The sequence below is a fragment of the Oncorhynchus gorbuscha genome, linkage group LG02, assembly GCF_021184085.1.
Source record: "Oncorhynchus gorbuscha isolate QuinsamMale2020 ecotype Even-year linkage group LG02, OgorEven_v1.0, whole genome shotgun sequence".
NCBI classification, from domain to species: Eukaryota; Metazoa; Chordata; class Actinopteri; order Salmoniformes; family Salmonidae; genus Oncorhynchus; species Oncorhynchus gorbuscha.
Window position 1 is genome coordinate 32,345,741 of NC_060174.1, and position 21,918 is coordinate 32,367,658.

The 21,918-nt window shown below is 41.6% G+C and overlaps 1 protein-coding gene across 2 annotated transcripts in view; it reads right to left on the bottom strand.

Moving 5' to 3' along the window:
• The window catches only part of LOC124000941 (nuclear receptor ROR-alpha A-like), a 276,955-nt gene that overhangs the window by 43,472 nt on the left and 211,565 nt on the right, over positions 1-21,918 (bottom strand). The window contains exon 1 of one of the 2 annotated variants that reach the window (XM_046307613.1): positions 18,527-18,658. The exons of the other annotated variant lie outside the window; for it this stretch is intronic. Within the exon in view, the coding sequence (XP_046163569.1) occupies positions 18,527-18,557 (31 nt within the window). The 5' untranslated portion in view covers positions 18,558-18,658. Of the gene's footprint in view, positions 1-18,526; positions 18,659-21,918 lie in introns of those variants that run through there. 2 annotated transcript variants of the gene reach the window in all.

The following is a 21,918-nucleotide window of genomic DNA, read 5'->3' on the forward strand; positions in this document are numbered from 1 at the left end:
CCATGACAGATTCTATGCCTCGTCACCGTGCGATTTGCCCAGATACATGACAACAGAAAAAACTATGTAGTGCATACATAGCCCCATCTACCACTGTCAACATCCACATTGATGTGTGTGTGTGTGTGTGTGTGTGTATGTCTGTGTGTCTACATGTGTGTGTCTGCGCGTCTACGTGTGTGTGTGTGTGTGTGTGTGTGTGTGTGTGTGTGTGTGTGTGTGTGTGTGTGTGTGTGTGTGTGTGTGTGTGTGTGTGTGTGTGTGTGTGTGTGTGTGTGTGTGTGTGTGTGTGTGTGTGTGTGTGCAGGTTACGCTGTGTGTATGAGAGAACAAATACAGAAAGAGAGGGGGAGTTTTAATGACATCCCTCTACAAAAACCTTTGTGGTTACATTCAGTGGATAATATATGTGTTCTTACCCTGTCCTTCGCAGCAATTTCGACAAAATGGTCAGCACAGAGAAATTGGCAACCCAAGAACGAGACTTGATTATTGCTATAGTCTGTAGTGAATACTTGATATAATAATGATATAGTATGTATAACTACCATGATGAGGTGGGTCATGTTGGGATTTAATCATTTATATCTTCACTGCTGGGTAGCGTAGCATGCTTATTAGTCTGTCAACTTATTAACAATGGTTGTTTATTTTCTCAAATTGCTCTTTTACTCCCAAAATGAACAAGATGGCTCCTTTGAGTTAAAGCTGTATCATTTGTTGGAGCAGAAAAGGCATTTATCTATTTATTTTCAATTTGAGGTAAGCTGCAGTCATGAAAGCAAAGTCACCAGCAACGAGCAGATTATTCGAATTACTTAGCAGCTGTCGCACATGCAATTTGAGCAGTTTGATCACAGGATGTGTCAGAATACAATTCAAGTAGCAAGACAAAAACTATTTTGTTCAAATGTTCAATCTCCACACACTGAGGCCCAGGTATGTCTGTCTCAAACCACTCTAACCAATGCAGCACTAGACATAAACAGGTATAGGCTGCAGGGTGTAGCCTTTAAAGAGTTCTTCTGAGCTACTGAAAAAACATTAAAGCTTTCATTCACCATTTTCACCATTAATTGACAAAATACTTCCTCCATTTAAGGAAGGCTTTACTTTGTGCCCCTCAACCAAAAAATGTATCTTGGGATATCCAGTGTACAGTACCAGATTGTGTTATATGACCTACAGTCATTTCACTGGAGCATGTTGATCAGCTGACAGATAGAGAATGAGCATTAAGCCAGACTAATGTTGACCAGTCGCTGATTATAAGATCAGGTTTAGGCTACTAGCAGAATAAATAGATGAGGGAAAGTACTGAACGTCCAGTACTGGACTGTACTGCTGCAGTTCAGCCACAAAGACCTGCATTGCTTGCTGTTTGGGGTTTTAGGCTGGGTTTCTGTACAGCACTTTGAGATATCAGCTGATGTACGAAGGGCTATATAAATACATTTGATTTGATTTTGATTTGAAAGACCAGCTCAATAGAAGCCCAAAGGATTTGGCCTTGGAAATGGAGACTGTAACTGGGATTTTTCCATCAAAACTATGTCTGAATTAGACCAATGACAGCATGTATGTGTCTCTGGGGTTTTCCTCTGCCATTTGCTTTGGTGCCTCAATTTCTCTGACGGCCTTGTTTTTGGCTCTACTGCCATCAGATTACTGAACGGTGTCTCCAATCATTACTCCTCCCCAAAGAACAACAATGGGCTTACATCCATCACAGGCTCACATTAACCAGGCTCTCTTCTTAACAAACAGGCTTTTTCAAAAGAGCCACTCTCTCCTGGTGGCCAGGCAGCAGATCCATACTCTGATTCAGAAAGCCAAGGAAATGGCTTGTGATGGGTTGGAATAAACAGCTCCAGAATAGGATGTTGGACCTGGTGGACCTCCGACCACAATGCCCACCATTTTCACACAAAAGGGATGGCCCTCCCACATAGACTGTACTGGATGGAGTATTCACATACAACACCTCAGCATCTCTCCTACGCATATTGCGTATGTTGCCAACCTACCAAGAGCATGGATAACTCTCCCAGTGAGACCCATTGGTGAGGTTACATTCACAAAACCTTACAGTTCTTCCACACCTACACACAAGCAAACAAAGTACAATGTAATACATAATGCTGCCCAGAAATCCTGCCAGGAATGAGGAAAAGCAAAGCCTTAGCCTTATTAAGCTCTCATTCCACTTCCCATCAAAATTCCTCCTTTAATGCAGGAACAAAGTAGCTAGGCTCTGAGGGAACCTTAAAAACAAACAGCTGTCAGTCACTGCTACTTTGACTACGTATTCCCTATGTCAGAACCTGAGGAAGGGAAAATGTGCAATATTCTGATAATAATATTCTGTGCACATTACTGAAACTAAGGACAGTTCCCTACTGGTCAGAAGGAGGGGAAATGACAACAGGTAAATATTGAATGGCCCTATGGCAAGAAATAATAGAGATTTCAGCGAGCTGAGTTATTTAGCCCTGCTAATGAAGGCCCATGTTTAGGGAGCACCCAGGCAGAAGGGAGGAAAAGGAAGAAGGTGGAGGAGAGGAGGGGGAACCTCACTGTGTTCAGACAGAAGGTATGTCCTGATAAGACCCTGTTACATAATACGGTGGTCAGTCCCAGACTCATTCTGCCTGTCTATGTTTGTTTAGACTGCAGCTTACTGTCCCTTCTATATTTCTTTATACCCATTCACACACTCGGCATTGCCTGGACAAATAGAGATGGCTTTACACTGCACGTGAGGACTGGAGAGTGGGGGGAAATGTACCTATACATCAATATTCAGTCATGTAAATGTGAGTGAATGACCATTGACTGTTGTTACTAAACATGAGGAGGATTGTGGAACAGAGAGGTGGTCATCATCAAACTGAATGTTCATTAGGCTGCAAAAAAGAATAATCTCATGGAAGTTAATACAATGTTCAGTCAAATGAATTGTCTTGTAGTCAACTTATCACTTACATGTTCAGTTAGAGTACTAGCGTCCAGAAGTTGCTATTAACAAATGCTTGTGAACCTTTTGTATATGCAGCCCTTCCCCCTGATGGATATGAAATGTTACACGTCATTAGGATTCACACGCATTCCCTTGCCAGACCTGCTCACAGACATCAGAACTGCACATTTTCCGGTTAGCCCAAGAAAACGAGCTGGTTGGTCTAGGAGGGAATGAATAGAAACAGGAGTCTGATTTGTCCAGATAACCTTGAACCCCTAAAGCTAGCTTCCTATGAATGTGCGCAGTTCAATCAGCCTCTTTTTACCATGTTAATCTGAGCCTCGCTCTGTCCGTCCGTCTGTCTGTCCGTTGCAGAGTAATAGCCTAGCTGTCTCTATTATGACCTACCATAACCACCAATCAGAATCCCAACCTGACTACCACACATTGTCAGTAAGCCATTCACTTTCCCTATAATGAAAAATGAACAAATAAAACACAATGGTTTCAGAAGATAGATGAACTATACAATTCCATTGAAAATGTATCTTGTAAAATCTTAATTTTCCATTGTGCAACCTATTTTTTCAGGACAGCTCCTCTTTTAAATAATTAGCTCTATAGATAAGGGATTGTGGACACATCATCAGGCATGCTGAAGAATAAAGCTCCTGACAGGACAATGACTCAGCAGAGATGTGAAATTACAATTGGCTAGGGTAAGCAGTTTAGCTTTGATAGTGATTTGACTGGACTGACTGGTATAGGGCTAGTCATGACTGATACATGTATAATCACAGACAAAGGTGCCCTCTCAACAAATAGCAAAACATTCTACAGCATCTAGAATCAGCATACATCTTTTTTTATTAAACTATATATTTAGCTAGATGATGATATTCCTGACAAAAAAAGAGTCCTTACAGATGGAAAGGTTTCATTAATGCTACAGTATTTATGATGAGGAGAAGCTAATTGTGAGACTATGTGGGTCTGTTCTATGACAGGTCCATCATGAGAGCTGGCCTCCTGCTATTAAAAGAATCAGAGTGGAGACCTATCATTGGACGGGAGGGATGGAGCGACGGGGGTGGAGCGCCCACTGTTTCCTATCACAGCCTTAGCTGTGCACAGACACGCTCCGCCATCTTTCACCCAGCCGCACGCCTGCCCGCCCGCAGTGCCCGGCCAGTGCACGCCGCTGACAACACATCTATCTACTCCCCATAGGATCCTGCCTCTGAGGCCTGTTTAAGGGACGCAAAACCTAACAGCTTCTCTCACATACTGTATACACACGCAACTGAACATGAACACACACACGCACAGCGTTCACTTGTCACATAATTAAATGCTTCATTTAAAATCAGGCTTTGATGATTTCTCTAGTAACACCTTGTCATGGCGCACGGCTAGGCTTGAGGGAGAGTGATAATTGCATCCCTGTAGAACGGCTGGTTGACTGGGAGGATATGCAGAGCAGTAGGGAATTACCACACAGCACAGGTCCACTGCTTCCTCCCTGCAAAACTCGCTGCTGCTGAAACACACTCACAAGACTCAGGGAGGGTATACATAAGGATGTAGTGTGTGTGTGTGTTCAAGCGAGAATTCCTGTGTGTTCCACGCATAAACACACAATTTAACAGGCTAATGTGTGAGCAGTATGTGTGACCACAGTTAAATGCGTTTCGTGATGTTTTCTACAACAAAGTACCACCTCCAATATCTGAGCCTCTAGGCATGATTTCATTCCAACCTGAAGATGCTGTATTTGTCCTCGAAAGGGAAGGAAGCAATGTATGGATGCAGCAGAACCGATGGAGATCCCGGAAATGTACTGGAATTATTAATGGCATGCTATGATCCCAAAATGACCTTCAGCAAATAGTCTCCTAGCACAGGAGTATACAGCGAGCCCTCCACACTCATATTGTATTTAGACAACAAACATGGGTCAATGGAGAAACACTGAGCTGTCATTACTGTACTTCAGACTCTAATCCAATCGGGTAGCTCTCTTCCGTTTTGCACAGAGGCGCTGCAGACATCAAATCACGTTAAACACAATCATTTGTTCCAGGAATAGATTTGAGATTCATGCAGCAAACACACTAATTCCATAAAGCCCTATTTGTTTCCTCCACAAAGGGAGCCATACACTGAAATTAATCTGAAGAATGCTTTTCCTGTAGTTAAAAAAAAAAAACCTAATTTCAGGCATGTATAGTTATTTGTAGTCACTCAAGGGATATGCTGTTGTGATATGAAATCTATCTTACGAGCATACATATAACATCCACACCAACATTCAGTGTACAATACAACCTAACTCTCCCTGGATTGCCTTGAAGTGATACTGGGCTAATAAAATAAATAATACTGCTTTTTCTGAGTTTCTACAAAAGGTGAAAGACAGTGAATAAATAATCAGATGCTGTATTTTACTCCAAAGTTGACAAGTCTTTGTTTAACAGGAGGTCTATGTTTTGAATGTAATCATCTTAAAAGTATGATGCGGCACTGAACAGCAATACTACCAGGTAATTGTAACCGCAGTGCTGTAACTAATTGTGTAAGTTAATTTTTTCCCTTATGAGTACAATGGGGTTTGTTCAGTTCTTAAATTATATATCAGATGGCTTAGGAAACAAAGAATTTGTCCAAAAATATTTGCCTATAAAACATCTGCAACCCTAGGTTGTATGAAAAAGTACTAGCAGTAGTAGAGTTTTTATAAAATATTGGATGTTTTTCCAAAGCTACATCTGAGGGAGAAATTTGTCAAACATATATTCTCACACTCTTCAAGAGTATAAGTGAACACATTATTTGAAATGTGTCTTTCCATCCATATACAGTGCCTTCAGAAAGTATTCATACCCCTTGACTTATTCCACATTTTGTTATGTTGCAGCCTGAATTCAAAATGAATTAAATAAGATATTTTTTACACACAAATATTTTTTACACAAAAACATGTTTTTAGCAATTTTTGGAAATGTATTGAAAATTAAATACAGAAATGTACATAAGTATTCACACCACTAATACTTTGTAGAAGCACCTTTGGCAGTGATTACAGCTGTGAGTCTTTCTGGGTAAGTCTCGAAGAGCTTTCCACATCTGAATTGTGCAACATTTACCCATTATTATTTTCTAAATTCTTCAAGCTCTGTCAAATTGGGTGTTGATCATTGCTAGACAACCATTTTCTGGTATTGTCTTAGATTTCCAAGTAAATTGAAGTTTAAATTCCAACTCAGCCACTCAGGAACATTTGGCCTTGTGTTTTAGGTAATTGTGCTTGAGCGGTTTCCTTCTTCTCCGGAAACTGAGTTAGGAAGGACGCCTGTATCTTTGTAGTGACTGGGTGTACTGATACACAATCCAAAGTGTAATTAATAACTTCATCATGCTCAAAGCATGCTCAAAGGGATATTCAACATCTGCATTTTCTAACATTTTACCAATACTGTAGGTGCCCTTCTTTCTGGTTGAATCTGTGTTTGAAATTCACTGAATACTTTCTGAAGTCAACGTATATCTAGAACCTAAAATGATTCTTTGGCTGTCCCCATAGGGGAACGTTTGAGTTCTAGGCAAAACCCTTTTGAATCCAGGTAGAACCCTATTGTGTTCAATGTAGAACCCTTTCTCTACCTGGAACCAAAAAGGGTTCTACCTATAACAAAAAAGGGTGATCCAAAGAACCCATTTGGAACCCTTTTTTCTAATAGTGTTCCCTGTTTAATTTCTATAGGAGATGCCAATGATATAAATAATATGAACAGAGACCATACAAAACAGTGTTTTTACTTAAGATTGCTCAAGCTTGGCAAAAAAACAAATCCCTCATGTATAAATTATAATAATCTCAGAACCAGAGAATCAAGAAACAACATTTTCCACTGTTAGATCAAAGACTAAAGCATCATATAATCAATGCCCATGAAATGTGTCAAAGATCAAAACAGAGTTCTCATCCCTGCATTGCCCTTTGAGGTGGTATCGTATCCCAAAGATACTTTGCTGCAGATCATCAGTCTGTAGTACTGTAGTACACAGGTTGACCACTAGGACAATGCATGTTGTTTTAATGGTAAGTAATGGTACCAATTTAGAGACCAGTAAGGTTTGGGGATTATATTCTGCAAAATATGCAATTTCATGTAACTTGATATTGCACAACAATCCAACAGGCAAGCAAGCAAGAAAGCAAATAATCAATCCCAGAAATGCAAATACAGCTCACAAATGAATGAATTTCTTCATCTCCGACACACAGAGTCATTAAAATGACGTGCCTCCCCCCATACGAGCGTCAGATGCAAAGTGACCGCATCCTTCCCTCGATGTCTCTCACACTCAGCAACAACAATACAGCCCCCCCTCTGTTTGTGTCTGGGAGGCTCTCCCCAGCCGTCTGTGGTTAGGGCTCTCACATGGAACATGTGGATCTGCTGAAACATTTCATTTACTAAAGGTAGCCGAGCACAGACGATAGCCATTTGTTCTGTGAGCACTGATGGTGTCTCATCTGCTCCTCTATTAACTTTAGTGTGAAGCACAGATATAGTCATCGCAGCATAAATATGCTATAAATTAGCTTTCAAGTGTGCAGGAATGTATGAACACATGAATGCATGAAGGTTCTTTCTCTCCCTGTGTGTGTGTGTGTGTGTGTGTGTGTGTGTGTGTGTGTGTGTGTGTGTGTGTGTGTGTGTGTGTGTGTGTGTGTGTGTGTGTGTGTGTGTGTGCGTGCGTGCGTGCGTGCGTGCGTGCGTGCGTGTGTGCGTGCGTGCGTGTGTGTGTGTGTGTGTGTGTGTGTGTGTGTGTGTGTGTAAGAGCAGATAAAGCTTGGTTGGGTATACATGTGTGTATATGCAAGAATGTATGTGTGCGTTTCCCAGCAATCATAAAGTACTGTATAATGCTCTGCTGAACCATACATTAAGATATGTATAACAATAAATATATTGTATGTCTAGTAGATGACAGAGTGGACTCCATGGCTTTGATAATAATTGACTTAATAAAAACACTTTGGGCAGATTCCTTCTCAGTCGCCCTAAAGTTACACATGAAAGGCATTAATACAGCCACCAGTGCAGAGGAAACAGGACTGAACCATGCAGAGCTCCACTCCCCTCCAACTATTTATAAAAACAAAACTTGAAGAAGACAGCGGCTGATTTGTAACTTTGTGACAGATCCCTTCAAGCAAGTAAAGCAGTCATGCCAGCTTTTCTGAAAAAAAAAATTGTTCACTGCTGCAAATATCAATTAAACAGCCAGCAAATTGTGCCTAATATAGAGTTCAAATAAAATTCTAAAACACAAGTTATCTTGAACAGCAGAGCATCAATTTATTTTAATTTATCTGATGCTTCTGTTCCCTGTATTGGTGTCTGGGAGCTCTGAAAATGAGCAAAGAGCTTTTTTCATATCTGGGATGAAGTACATTTTTCTGCCAAAATTGGTCTCCTCCTGTAAGAGGGTGATCATAAGCACATCCTGGGACTTTGAGCGAGGGGCTGTGCTGACGCTGCTGTTGTTCAGCAGGCTGGGCAGGGCAGACAAGGACCTGCGCTCAGCATACGGAGCGCTCTCATCCTGAAACAAGAATAGCCCAGGGGAACCAAGACATCAACACCCCCCCCAAAAATGACTTCAAAACAAAAACAAAACAACAACCCAAAAAGCCTCTCGAGCCAGCACTGGGTGATTGCCAGCTGCACTCTAGATTACCAGGCTCTGCGAGAGCCTTTTTGCAATCTCTCTGAGATGTAGAATCTTTAGCTCCTTACATTAATCAGTTCAGCTGGGAAGGGATGGATGGCGACATGCAAACCACTCAGCACGACGGGGAGGGAACTCATAATCAGCAATCAGATATTCTATGTAGCCATAGGGGGCGGGGTGAGGGCTCATCTCAGAAAGGTCAAGGGCTTCACTACTAACAGCCAACCACCACCCTCCCTCCCGCTCACTGAGACCTGACACACCCATACATTGACTCTGTCAGATTCCTCCTGTGTTGGCCCCACTGCTCCACTCACTGTGGAGCAAATCAACTGGAATGTTTGTTTGATGTCATTTTAAGTGAACCAAATCAATCTGTAGGGTCAAAGGATCACACTGGTTTGAATACATTTGCGCTTATTAACAAATTGAAAAAAGTTGTCAATAAATTATTGTCTCACATAAAGTATTTTTTTTCAAAAGCATTATGCTCCCGAATATGCTATGTCCTTTGTTTTCAAACTAAGTTCATTGCACTGCATAACATCATTTAAATCCTTTCATCTTGTAATTAGTACTGAAGCAGCATTTATTTTATTTCTAACAAATATGTGCATAAAAATAAAATCTGTTTTCAAGGCTGTTTTCCTTTGTTATTTATGACGATCACAATAGGATGCATGGAGAAGTAGTTCCTTAAAGCCTGTAACCTTGAGAGAAAGTTTCACTCTGGGGCCTGCATGCGGCTCTATGAGGCATTCCTCCCTCCTCTGCTCCATTCTGCTATGTTGTGGCAACACTATCCAGAGTCAGGACAGAGGCTCTCGGATGGGGAGGGCCCAGAGGTCACCGTTTCATTCTGGGGGTTTTTCCATTACATACAGCGCCTCATGGTGCTGTGGAGTACTACTCCACCTGAGGTTGGTTGTGTTTCTCTATATGCTTAAGGACATGCAGGTTTCTGGTCTAAATGATGCCATCCCACAAGTAGCCCTGAAGGCAGGGACATATAATCAATCTGCTTACACTGTTCCCTGCCTTTTGTACTCACATTGTGTCACGGTGACACAGTCTTGAGACGATCTTTGTTAAACGTGGCTTTTCCCCTGCCTGTTTCCTGATTTAATCAAAATTCCAGCTACTACTCATTCATCAGCCCTCATTCCTTCCCTGGATCCATTTATGAGCTATAGCAGTTCTCCATGGAGACGAGATGCATACCCCAGCATCTTTAACCTCTGACATGAGGTACCCCTGTCCCGCTTACCATGTTAATCTACTGTAGCTAGCTATAACATGCATGTAACATAATATAACATAACAGTGCTGAGTAGAACAGGGAGAGGGTGGTGTCAGCTCTATTCAGAAAGGGACTTGCTTATATCACTCTGAGGTCATTTTACAGCCAACCCTTGAGATAGGAGATGTCAGGGTAAAACAGCACACAAACAATGCTCCTCTTCTCTTCCAGCCTGCCACTTCACACTTACAGTTGAAGTCGTAAGTTTACATACACTTAGGTTGGAGTCATTAAAACACGTTTTTCAACCACTCCACAAATTTCTTGTTAACAAACTACAGTTTCATCGTTCATCTGTACAAACAATAGTACGTAAGTATAAACACCATGGGACCACGCAGCCATCATACCGCTCAGGAAGGAGACGCGTTTGGTGTGAAAAGTGCAAATCAATCCCAGAACAACAGCAAAGGACCTTCTGAAGATGGTGGAGGAAACAGGTGCAAAAGTATCTATGTCCACAGTAAAACAAGTCCTATATTGACATAACCTGAAAGGCCGCTCAGCAAGAAAGAAGCCACTGCTCCAAAACTGCCATAAAAGATCCAGACTACGGTTTGCAACTGCACATGGGGACAAAGATTGTACTTTTTGGAGAAATTCCTCTGTTCTGTTGAAACAAAAATACAACTGTTTGGCCATAATGACCATCGTTATGTTTGGAGGAAAAAGGGGGAGGCTTGCAAGCCGAAGAACACCATCCCAACCGTGAAGCACGGGGGTGGCAGCATCATGCTGTGGGGGTTCTTTGCTGCAGGAGGAAAAATGATGTGGATATATTGAAGCAACATCTCAAGACATCAATCAGGTTAAAGCTTGGTCGCAAATGGTGTTCAAAATGAACAATGACCCCAAGCTTACTTACAAAGTTGTGGCAAAACCACTTGAAGCTAGGGAGCACTATTTAGATTTTTGGAAAAATAACGTGCCCAAAGTAAAAGGCCTATTTCTCAGGACCAGATGCTAGAATATGCATATAATTGACAGCTTCGGATAGAAAACACTCTACAGTTTCCAAAACTGTAAAAATATTGTCTGTGAGTATAACAGAACTGATATTGCAGGCCTAAGAAAAAGAAAGCCTAAGAAAAATCCAATCAGGAAGTGACTCATGTTTTGAAACCGTTGTGTTCCTATGCCCCCCTATTGGCCATTGAAAGGGATATCAACCAGATTCCTTTTTCTACGTATTCCCTAAGGTGTCTACAGCATTTTTCCTTAGTTTCACACCTTTATGTTGAAGAATGAGCGTAAACGACTACATTGCGTAAGTGGCCAGCTGAGGGCACTCAGAGTGATTCTTGCGTAAAAGACAGAGGTAGTTATTTTTCCTCTTGCTCCTACTGAAAAGCCAATTGTCCCGGTTGATATATTATCGAACAGATATTTGAAAAACACCTTGAAGATTGATTATAAAAAACGTTTGCCATGTTTCTGTCAATATTATGGATAGAATTTGTAATTTTTGGGGGCATTGTCGTGACAGCTATTTCCGGTGGATTTTTCAACATAACGTGACCAACAAACAGAGGTATTTTGGGTATAAAAATAATCTTTATGGAACAAAAGGAACATTTGCTGTCTAACTGGGAGTCTCGTGAGTGAAACGTCCGAAGCTCATCAAAGGTAAACAAATCATTTGATTGCTTTTCTGATTTTCATGACCAAGCTTCCTGCTGCTAGCTGGACATAATGCTATGCTAGGCTATTGATGAACTTACACAAATGATTGTCTTGCTTTGGCTGTAAAGCATAATTTCAAAATCTGAGATGACATGGTGATTAGTGTAGTTGATGACAATTCTCCCGGATCCGGGATGGGTAGTTCCAAGAGGCTAAGGACAACAAAGTCAAGGTATTGGGGTGGTCATCACAAAGCCCGGACTTCAAACCTATAGAAAATATGTGGTCAGAACTGAAAAAGCGTGTGCAAGCAAGGAGGCCTACAAACCTGACTCCAGCTCTGTCAGGAGGGATGGGTCAAAATTAACCCAACTTATTGTGGGAAGGTTGTGGAAGGCTACCCACAATGTTTGACCCAAGTTAAACAATTTAAAGGCAATGAAACCAAATACTAAGTGAGTGTATGTAAACTTCTGACCCACTGGTAAAGTGATGAAAGAAATAAAAGCTGAAATAAATCATTCTCTCTACTATTATTCTGACATTTCACATTCTAAAAATATAGTGGTGATCCTAACTGACCTAAAACAGGGAATCTTTACTAGGATTAAATGTCAGGAATTGTGAAAAACTGAGTTTAAATGTATTTGGCAAAGGTGTATGTAAACTTCCAATTTCAACTGTACCTAGAGCGCAAATTTGATTACAGCTGAGAACTGAGCAGCTTGGCTTTTCAGAGAAAAGCTGCGGGATGCTGTGAGATGATGACACCAACCTGATAGAGTCGGAGATAAGATATCTGACAGGGAGGTGGAGAGACTAGAGAGGTCTGTCTCTTTAATGGGCTTTATTTACTGCAGCATTGGAGAGGAGCACAAAGGTAGCTACCAGGAGAAACAGCCAGACTGAACAGAGCAGGAGGCTCTGGGGAGAGATGCATTAACTGTCTGGAGTTCCTTACCTATACGTCTATATCATTCCCTCAACTCTCCATCTCCCTCCCCCTCTCTCTCAGAGCACCGCCGATGCCAACACCTCTCTCCTTATGTGTCTTTATTCCTCAGCATTTGAGTCAGACAAAACGCAAAATCAATAATGCTTTTTCTCCTCCCCCCTTCCTCTTTGATGCTACTTCAAAAGGCCAGTGGACAGCCCTCGAGAGACCTGCGGAGAAAAAAGGCAATGCAACAAGACACGCACAGAATAAAAGTAGTCAGAAAACCTTTCCCTTCTTCAATCCGCTAAACCGCTGTTAACTTCTTGGCCCCGGCAGAAAGAGCTTGGGAGGGCACTGCAGTTGCAGGAGAGTGCCAGCAGAGATGCACAGAGAAACACACCATGGATAAAATATCAGATCGATAACATATAGAACATAAAATGACATTGTGTTGAAATTATATCCATTGTGAAAGTGTAGGCATATCATGGAAATAGTGTAATGCACAGCCAGACAATAGGGCAAGGGATACTGAGACCACAGATAAACACTGATGCTGCATACAAAGCTGTCCCTTTCCAAAGGCCCTTTGAAGACTGACAGTAAACAGCACGATAATCCCCTCTCTACTCTTAGTGCACAATCCATTGGGTACTCTCAATACACTCCTCTAATCTCTCTCCCTTCCTCCCTCCCTCTCTATCAGTCCCTCTCTCTCCGTATTTCCCTACCTATCTCTGCCTTTATCTCTCAAAGATTAAAAACAATTGTTCACCTACATTCCTGTGTAAAATAATACCGTATTTCCTCCATATTTCTATGTTGCAGTGGAGTGATTTGGTCGTGGCAGCAGGACCTGATGGACCTGTGCTGAGTGTGTTATGAGGTATGCTGAAGGGAGTATTATAGCACTATTGTACAGTAGGCGCTAATAAATGCTGTAGGATGGGAAGACACTTCATATGAGTGTGCACTTAAAAACAGAAAAAGCAGGAAATGAGCCACAACTAAGACAGGTGAGTGTGATCCGATACAACCTCAAGTCAGTGAGTGTGACTGGCACCCAGTTGCTTTGCCAAGCTGTCAGGCATCCGCAAGTGCTAGGGTGGAGGGCTGGACATATCAGTGCACAGTAAAGCCATAGCCACAGCCGTAGAAGGCAGGGTACAGGGTACAGGGTAGGAGCATCGGTGCTGGGTTCTGCCCTGGCTGTGTCAGGCTCAGTCTCCTCTCTCACTCCAGACTACACGTCCCTGTCCTTGGAGCCTCTCTGGAGCTAAATCAAAAATCCATGCTCTCAATGGGCAGTCAATATTTCATTAACCAGTCCGTCTACACGCAGCCAGGACGTGTCACAAAGCACGCTCCAGACAGCGCCACAACTCACACACTAATAACCTGTGGAAATGCCACTCCGCTTCCTTAACAAAGACACTGTGCAGGGAGAGATCTGAGCATACATGGCTCCAAAACACACCACATCTCTGTCAAAGAAACGACTGTTAGCATTAGTAATAATGGATGGTTGAATGGGCTATGAGAATACGAAATCGAACAAAAATATTTGCATAAACAAATGGGCAATTTAATAGAATAAGATACAAAATTATGCGAAAATTCTTATTTTGATTTAGAAAATGTTTAGGATTTGATTTGAATGAAATTTTAGACAAAATGATGTTTATTTTTGTTGATCTGATATGAATACAAAACGGGATCTTGTAACAAACATCCTTACCTGGTAACTCTTATTTGTAATCCTCGCTGGTGCCTTCCCCTTAATCTGTGGTGATTTTTGCCTGGCTTTCAGTGTCCTCAGTCCCTAACTGGATAATAGCCAATCTTGTTAACCTCTGCTGTGATGTGGGAAGCCTTGCAGCACGCAGGCGCTAGTCATGAGCACTTCACCCGCTTGCTGATAGGAAGAGACAAAGAGCACCAAACCTACAGCAAATATTTACTGCCTTGTTAACGTACCCTTAAACCACCCATCACATGGAATTTAGCTGTATGTTGTCTCCATCCCCTGAACATTATTTACAATCTTGTAGACACTTGTGGTAAATCACATAGTTATGCGCTGCCTGTATGCAACACAACAGCTTGGTATTGGAACGATCCGTTTGGAGTGGTTTCAAAAAGCACTGCTACGTCCCTCTACATTAATGCTCTTGATGAAGGGTTAATTTTAATGTAGATGAAATATACTTATTTATTTCTGTCTTTTGGTACATCAAACGTCTTTCTTTAATTATGTAATTAATATTTGGAATTTTCATCTTAATTGTGTTGAGTAGGCTAGCTAATTTGCATGGGGTAATGAGAGGGATGTTTCCATTACAGGTAATTAGGTACTTGAGAGGCAGTGGTGAGAGAGAGAGAGAGAGAGAGAGAGAGAGAGAGAGAGAGAGAGAGAGTTGTGAGTCTGGAGAGAGAGACAGAGACAGAGACAGAGACAGAGACAGAGACAGAGACACAGAGAGAGAGAGAGAGAGAGAGAGAGAGAGAGAGAGAGAGAGAGAGAGAGAGAGAGAGAGAGAGAGAGAGAGAGAGAGAGACCGTGACCATATCTCTGTTGGAAGGTAGCGATGATTAAAACACATTCATCTCTTGCATAACAAATGTCAATACACAACTCCTCTATCTTAGCCATCAAACAGATATATGTTTGGAAAGGCTTCAAATTCTCGAAAAATCTATTCCAGCTCATTTATGTATTGTGATGAGATAAATTGAACTGAATAATGACACTATTGGAGTATGGATTCATTTTAGACCTGCCCTTATGAAGTAATAAATACATATTGACTCAATGCCGACCTGCCCTTATAAAGTAATACAAACACATTGACTCAATGCCAACCTGCCCTTATGAAGTAATAAATACATATGGACTCAATGCCGACCTGCCCTTATAAAGTAATACAAACACATTGACTCAATGCCAACCTGCCCTTATAAAGTAATAAATACATATTGACTCAATGCCGACCTGCCCTTATAAAGTAATACATACATATTGACTCAATGCCAACCTGCCCTTATAAAGTAATAAATACATATTGACTCAATGCCGACCTGCCCTTATAAAGTAATAAATACATATTGACTCAATGCCGACATGCCCTTATAAAGTAATACATACATATTGACTCAATGCCAATCTGCCCTTATAAAGTAATAAATACATATTGACTCAATGCCGACCTGCCCTTATAAAGTAATAAATACATATTGACTCAATGCCGACCTGCCCTTATAAAGTAATAAATACATATTGACTCAATGCCGACCTGCCCTTATAAAGTAATACATACATATTGACTCAATGCCAACCTGCCCTTATAAAGTAATAAATACATATTGACTCAATGCCGACCTGCCCTTATAAAGTAATACATACATATTGACTCAATGCCAACCTGCCCTTATAAAGTAATAAATACATATTGACTCAATGCCGACCTGCCCTTATAAAGTAATACATACATATTGACTCAATGCAGGCCTGCCCTTAAAAAGTAATAAATACATATTGACTCAATGCAGATTTGTCCTTATAAAGTAATACATACATATTGACTCAATGCCAACCTGCCTTTATACAGTAATAAATACATATAGACTCAATGCCAACCTGCCTTTATACAGTAATAAATACATATAGACTCAATGCCAACCTGCCTTTATACAGTAATAAATACATATAGACTCAATGCCAACCTGCCTTTATACAGTAATAAATACATATAGACTCAATGCCAACCTGCCTTTATACAGTAATAAATACATATTGACTCAATGCAGACTTGCCCTTATACAGTAATAAATACATATTGACTCAATGCCAACCTGCCTTTATACAGTAATAAATACATATTGACTCAATGCCAACCTTCCCTTATACAGTAATAAATACATATTGACTCAATGCTAACTTGCCTTTATACAGTAATAAATACATATTGACTCAATGCCAACCTGCCTTTATACAGTAATAAATACATATTGACTCAATGCCAACCTGCCTTTATACAGTAGTAAATACATATTGACTCAATGCCAACCTGCCCTTATACAGTAAAAAATACATATTGACTCAAAGCTAACCTGCCTTTATACAGTAATAAATACATATTGACTCAATGCAGACTTGCCCTTATGAAGTAATAAATACATATTGACTCAATGCCAACCTGCCTTTATACAGTAATAAATACGTCTTGAATAATAATGGAAGTTGCATCTAAAAATAGAAAAGGGAAAAAAATTGATTGGATTTTGGACAGTCACACCCATAAATAAATACACATTTCCCCATGTTTTATAGATAAAAGTCTATAAAAAAGTCTATAAAAAAGGGCATTGGGTCAGAGTGCTGATTTTTCATAATTGCCTCAGGGTCACATGTTACTCTCCCATAACTTCCCACAATTCTCACACATCGCTGTCAACTATTTAATCTCATTTTATCACAAGATTCTCACAAATTGTGATCAACTGCATATTCAAATAATTGTCACACAATTCTCCCTCCCTGTACAGAGGTGGTCAAGATAATATTCTCAGAATTCAATTCTCAGTGTATTGTACGTCATCTAAATGTATTCATGTCTATAAATATGAAATAAGAACGTGGTGGAAAATGCACAAATATGTTTCCACACACTGTATGTATTAGACATGCACTGAGTGGTAAGGATATAGCAATGCAGACAGTGAGTCAGAAGGGCAAAGAACAGAGGCATCAGAAGCACTACTAATGTTAGGATCCAATTGCTGTTTTCCTTTCCTGCAACTTCCCATCTAATACACAGTGACAGCTGTCTGTGCTTCATGTGACTATTTTCCGTGTGTGTGTGTGTGTGTGTAGGGGGGGGGTATGCATGTGTGTAAATGCAAGAAAGAGTGTGCGAGGTGTGTGTGTGTGTGTGTGTGTGTGTGTGTGTGTGTGTGTGTGTGTGTGTGTGTGTGTGTGTGTGTGTGTGTGTGTGTGTGTGTGTGTGTGTGTGTGTGTGTGTGTGTGTGTGTGTGTGTGTGTGTGTGTGTGTGTGTGTGTGTGTGTGTGTGTGTGTGTGTGTGTGATAGGGGGTGTGGGGAGGGGGATGACTGGGATTATGCATGCAGGATCATGACACTGAGACTGGGAGGAAAACCCAGCCCTGCTCCCATGGCCATGCATGTATACCCTACTACCCAACAAATAGGTCAGTGGAACACAACTCACAGGCACACACCAGTATCAACTCAAAGAATCCCAGTCGGCCAGTGCCTTGTCACCTTGTCTGAGACCCACATTCAACACTGCCAGTCTACCACGCAATTCAACTCTCTGAACAGACAGACACATCCTCTGGACTAGAACAACCAGATTAAGAGCCAAGGAGAAGGAACTGCAACAGAAACACCTGAACCCCCTCGTCACTCCAGGACTTCCTCTCCTCTCACCTCGTCCACTCCCCTATGTCGACCCCCCAAAAATGTGAAACTGTTTCAAGAGCTTGAGGGCTGTATTTCACATCAAACAGAGATCAGTATGGCACACTGGCTGTTATTTCTTAAACACACACACACCAGCACAGAGAGTAACAATCCTATTCACTTTAGAGAAACATCCAAACATCCCATTACACATGTCTTATCATCTGTTTAGAATTTCAAACTTAATTTCCTTCCAGAATAGGAAATAAAAAATAGCTGCTCCTGGAGGAAAATATATATTTCAACAGCTTAATTCCCTGGTAATAAACACATTCAGAGGCAGTTACTCTCTACCGCTCTCTCTCTCCCTCCCTCTCTCCCCCTCTCTCTCTCTTCCTCCCACTCTCTTACACTCTTTTCTTACAAGCGGCTGAAATTGAGTTGGCAGGCAGTGAATAGAGAGAAGCTTCACTTCCCTATGTGTTACTCTGGCTGCCTATTGCACCGTGGAAACAGCATGCATGCATTCTGCTCTTACCTTTCATAGCTGAAATCACAAAATACATCATTAAGCTCCGAGTCCATAAGAGAGCACTATCACCAGCTCAAAGCCCTCCACTGCTGTCTCAGCAGCAGCTGGCCAGCACAGCTCTGTCTCTCTGCCTCCGAGCATGACCACACGAGAATCCATGTGACTGTGACATCAGCGCTAATGTCTGCCTGCTCCCCGCCCCCTGCCTTTGATTGGCACAGCAGGCAGCCAGTGGGGGCGCTGACAGCTCAGGCAGGGAACCTGGCCCCTTTCCCACTGATTGCAGTACTGAGGCTTGTCTGAGGGCTCGATAGGCACAGCACACTCTTACTATCTTGTCTTGCTTATCTTTTGGTGCCAGGATAAAGTCATAGCAGTAGCTCTGCTAGACATTTTTTCAATTCCCTTTTCCTCTGCTTTCATAATGTTAAGAAAATAGGAAAACAGAAGGAGAAAGAGAGACTGGAATAGAGAGAAAGGGGAAGAGAAATACAAGTAGATGAATAGGTTCAATAAGAGAATGAGGGAAGTAGATAATGTAGAAACAGAGAGAAAAAGGGAGAGAATATAGAGAGAGGCTGTCTAATTCCCTGTGGCTCAGTGATAGCAGAAGCCATCTCTTCCTCTCCTCTCTGAGTGTGTGTGTAGATAGATATTACTACTCAGTCTGCCTCCAGATGTCTGCCTCCAGAGCAGCGGTGGAGCATTCCAGAGCCCAGATAAACGAGTGGAGGTTCAGCCCCTTCCCCTGACCTCTCCACAGGACTCACACACCTCTCTCCTCCTCTCCCCCTCTCCCTAGGCTCACACACACAGGCTCTGGCAGGTGAGGAAGGAGAGATAGTGACGAAAGGGTTTGGCTGATCCCCTCCACCCCACAGTGACTGGCGGATGAATTTCTGTATCGTTTTCAACCACCCTCCCTCTCGTTCTCTCTCCCTCTCTTTCTCTCTCACTCACTCCTCTCTCTCTCTCTCACTCACTCCTCGCTCTCTCCCTCACTCCTCTCTCTTTCTCCATCCCTCCCTCCCTCATATGATAATCTGTTCAGACCCCTTACCAGCTGGCACTTTCTGATACAATATTCTGGTTTTAGTGCAATCCGGCTCTGGCCAATAACCGGGTTTCATTTAGAATGTCCATAAATAAGCTGGTGTTCATATCATCCCTTCTCAAGATAAATCAAAAGCTTGGGACTATAAGGTTCTATCTTTATTTTTGTTCAATGTTCTCTACCTACTGTATATAGTACTCTAAATACCCAATTCATGTTGTTAAGTTCAAAAGAATACAATAATAAAATTGCTGACACCATTCAAACCAATGAGAGTTCAGAAATGTAAAGCCAATTATCTCAGAATAATCTTTTGTGCTGATAAAACCTTTTTGTCCCAAGCTCTCGAAATGCAAAATATTTCATTGCATTATTTATTTCATGGCAATATCTTTCAGACATATTTTCATCTTAAACATTTAGAATTATTCAGTTTTACCAAATTAATTTGCTATTTTTGAGACGATCCAATCGCTGATGACTTTGTTTGGTACACTGCCCCTTGTGCACCTCGTCACCACAAACAACTTCAATGATGGCAGTCTCAGACTAAAGTATGTAGCGAACGACAGAGCAGCGGATGTCATCAGGCTACCATATTCCACCATGTGTATACGTCTACCTATGATACATCAAGTATGCAAATTAAACTCCTGCCCAAAACGCCATAAATCTAGCAAATGAACGTGTTTCATTACAACCTCTACATGATCCATTAGAGGCACAATTAACACATTATCTCATGTAATGTCAGAACCGGACTGTCACTGCATAAAACATCATTCAGATGCAGATATCCTCAAACGAAGTGTGTCATGGTTACAAACGAGTGAAAACAATGTGGTGGTAAACATTTCAATCCTCTGTCACACTGAAACCTAGTGTTTGTTTCTCATGCTGGGTTTCTAACCACAAGAGACTGTGTTGCTCTCTACATGAGACAGTCTGCTGGCCCACGCAGGGCCAGGTTAAACTGTCACTTTCAGCACAGACAAGAATGTGGTGTGGTTGCCTTGGCCATGTGCTGCTACTTGCTACAGTATCAGTCAGTCTTAAACCATGGGCCATCTCACTGCTGTTGCTGTGAGTTCCGTGTTTATAAAACCGCATGGCATTGGCCCCTGGGCGACCGGGCCCCACTGTGACCTCACACACACCCACTTTCTCCTGGCTGCACTCTGCTCTGCACTCTCTTCCCAATTGTTCAGATGACTGCAGATAACAACAGTTTAGCTTAAATGAAAGGAACATCTACACTACAGTGTCTGTGTGTGAAAGAGAGAGTGGAATGGATAGAGGGGCGAGCGCATGCAACTGCTTGAGTTTGTTTGTGTGGATTGTGTCTGTGGCGGGTGTATGTTCACTGTATGTGAATATGTATGAGTTTTGTAAAACCTTGGTTGAGGACATTGTGTGAAAGCATCACTGACACAGTAAAGACAGACATGACATACAAGCCATAATGCATCCTGAGAGTGACATATAAACTCAGCAAAAAAAGATATGTCCCTTTTTCAGGACCACGCTTTTCAAAGATAATTCGTAAAAATACAAATAACATCACAGATCTTCAATGTAAATGATTTAAACACTGTTTCTCATGCTTGTTCAATGAACCAGAAACAATTATTTAACATGCACCTGTGGAACGGTCGTTAAGACACTAACAGCTTACAGATGTTAGACAATTAAGGACACAGTTATGAAAACTTATGACACTAAAGAGGCCTTTCTACTGACTCTGGGACATGTTGGATCGGAAGGTGAGGGCTCGGGCCATTCCCCCCAGAAATGTCTGGGAACTTGCAGGTGCCTTGGTGGAAGAGTAGGGTAACATCTCACAGCAAGAATTGGCAAATCTGGTCCATGAGGAGGAGATGCACTGCAGCACTTAATGCAGCTGGTGGCCACACCAGATACTGAGTGTTACTTTTGATTTTGACCCCTCTTGGTTCAGGGACACATTATTCCATTTCTGTTAGTCACATGTCTGTGGAACCTTTTCAGTTTATGTATCAGTTGTTGAATCTTGTTACGTTCATACAAAAATTGACACGTTAAGTTTCTGAAAATAAACGCAGTTGACAGTGAGAGGATGTTTCTTTTTTTGCTGAGTTTAGAAACATGATCGTTTGTGATTGTATACTGTAATAATCGGTCTCAATAAAGGTTGCCTCTGGATAAAGTTACTTTATCCTGGGCACAGTGGGAAGTACAGGCATTCTGGACCAGCTGCAATCAGGAAATACCTGGTGTTTCTGAGCACAGCTGCTGCCAGAAAGGCCGATTCCTCTACTTTACACAATGATGGAACATTCCCCTGACTACAACCCATTCACAATAA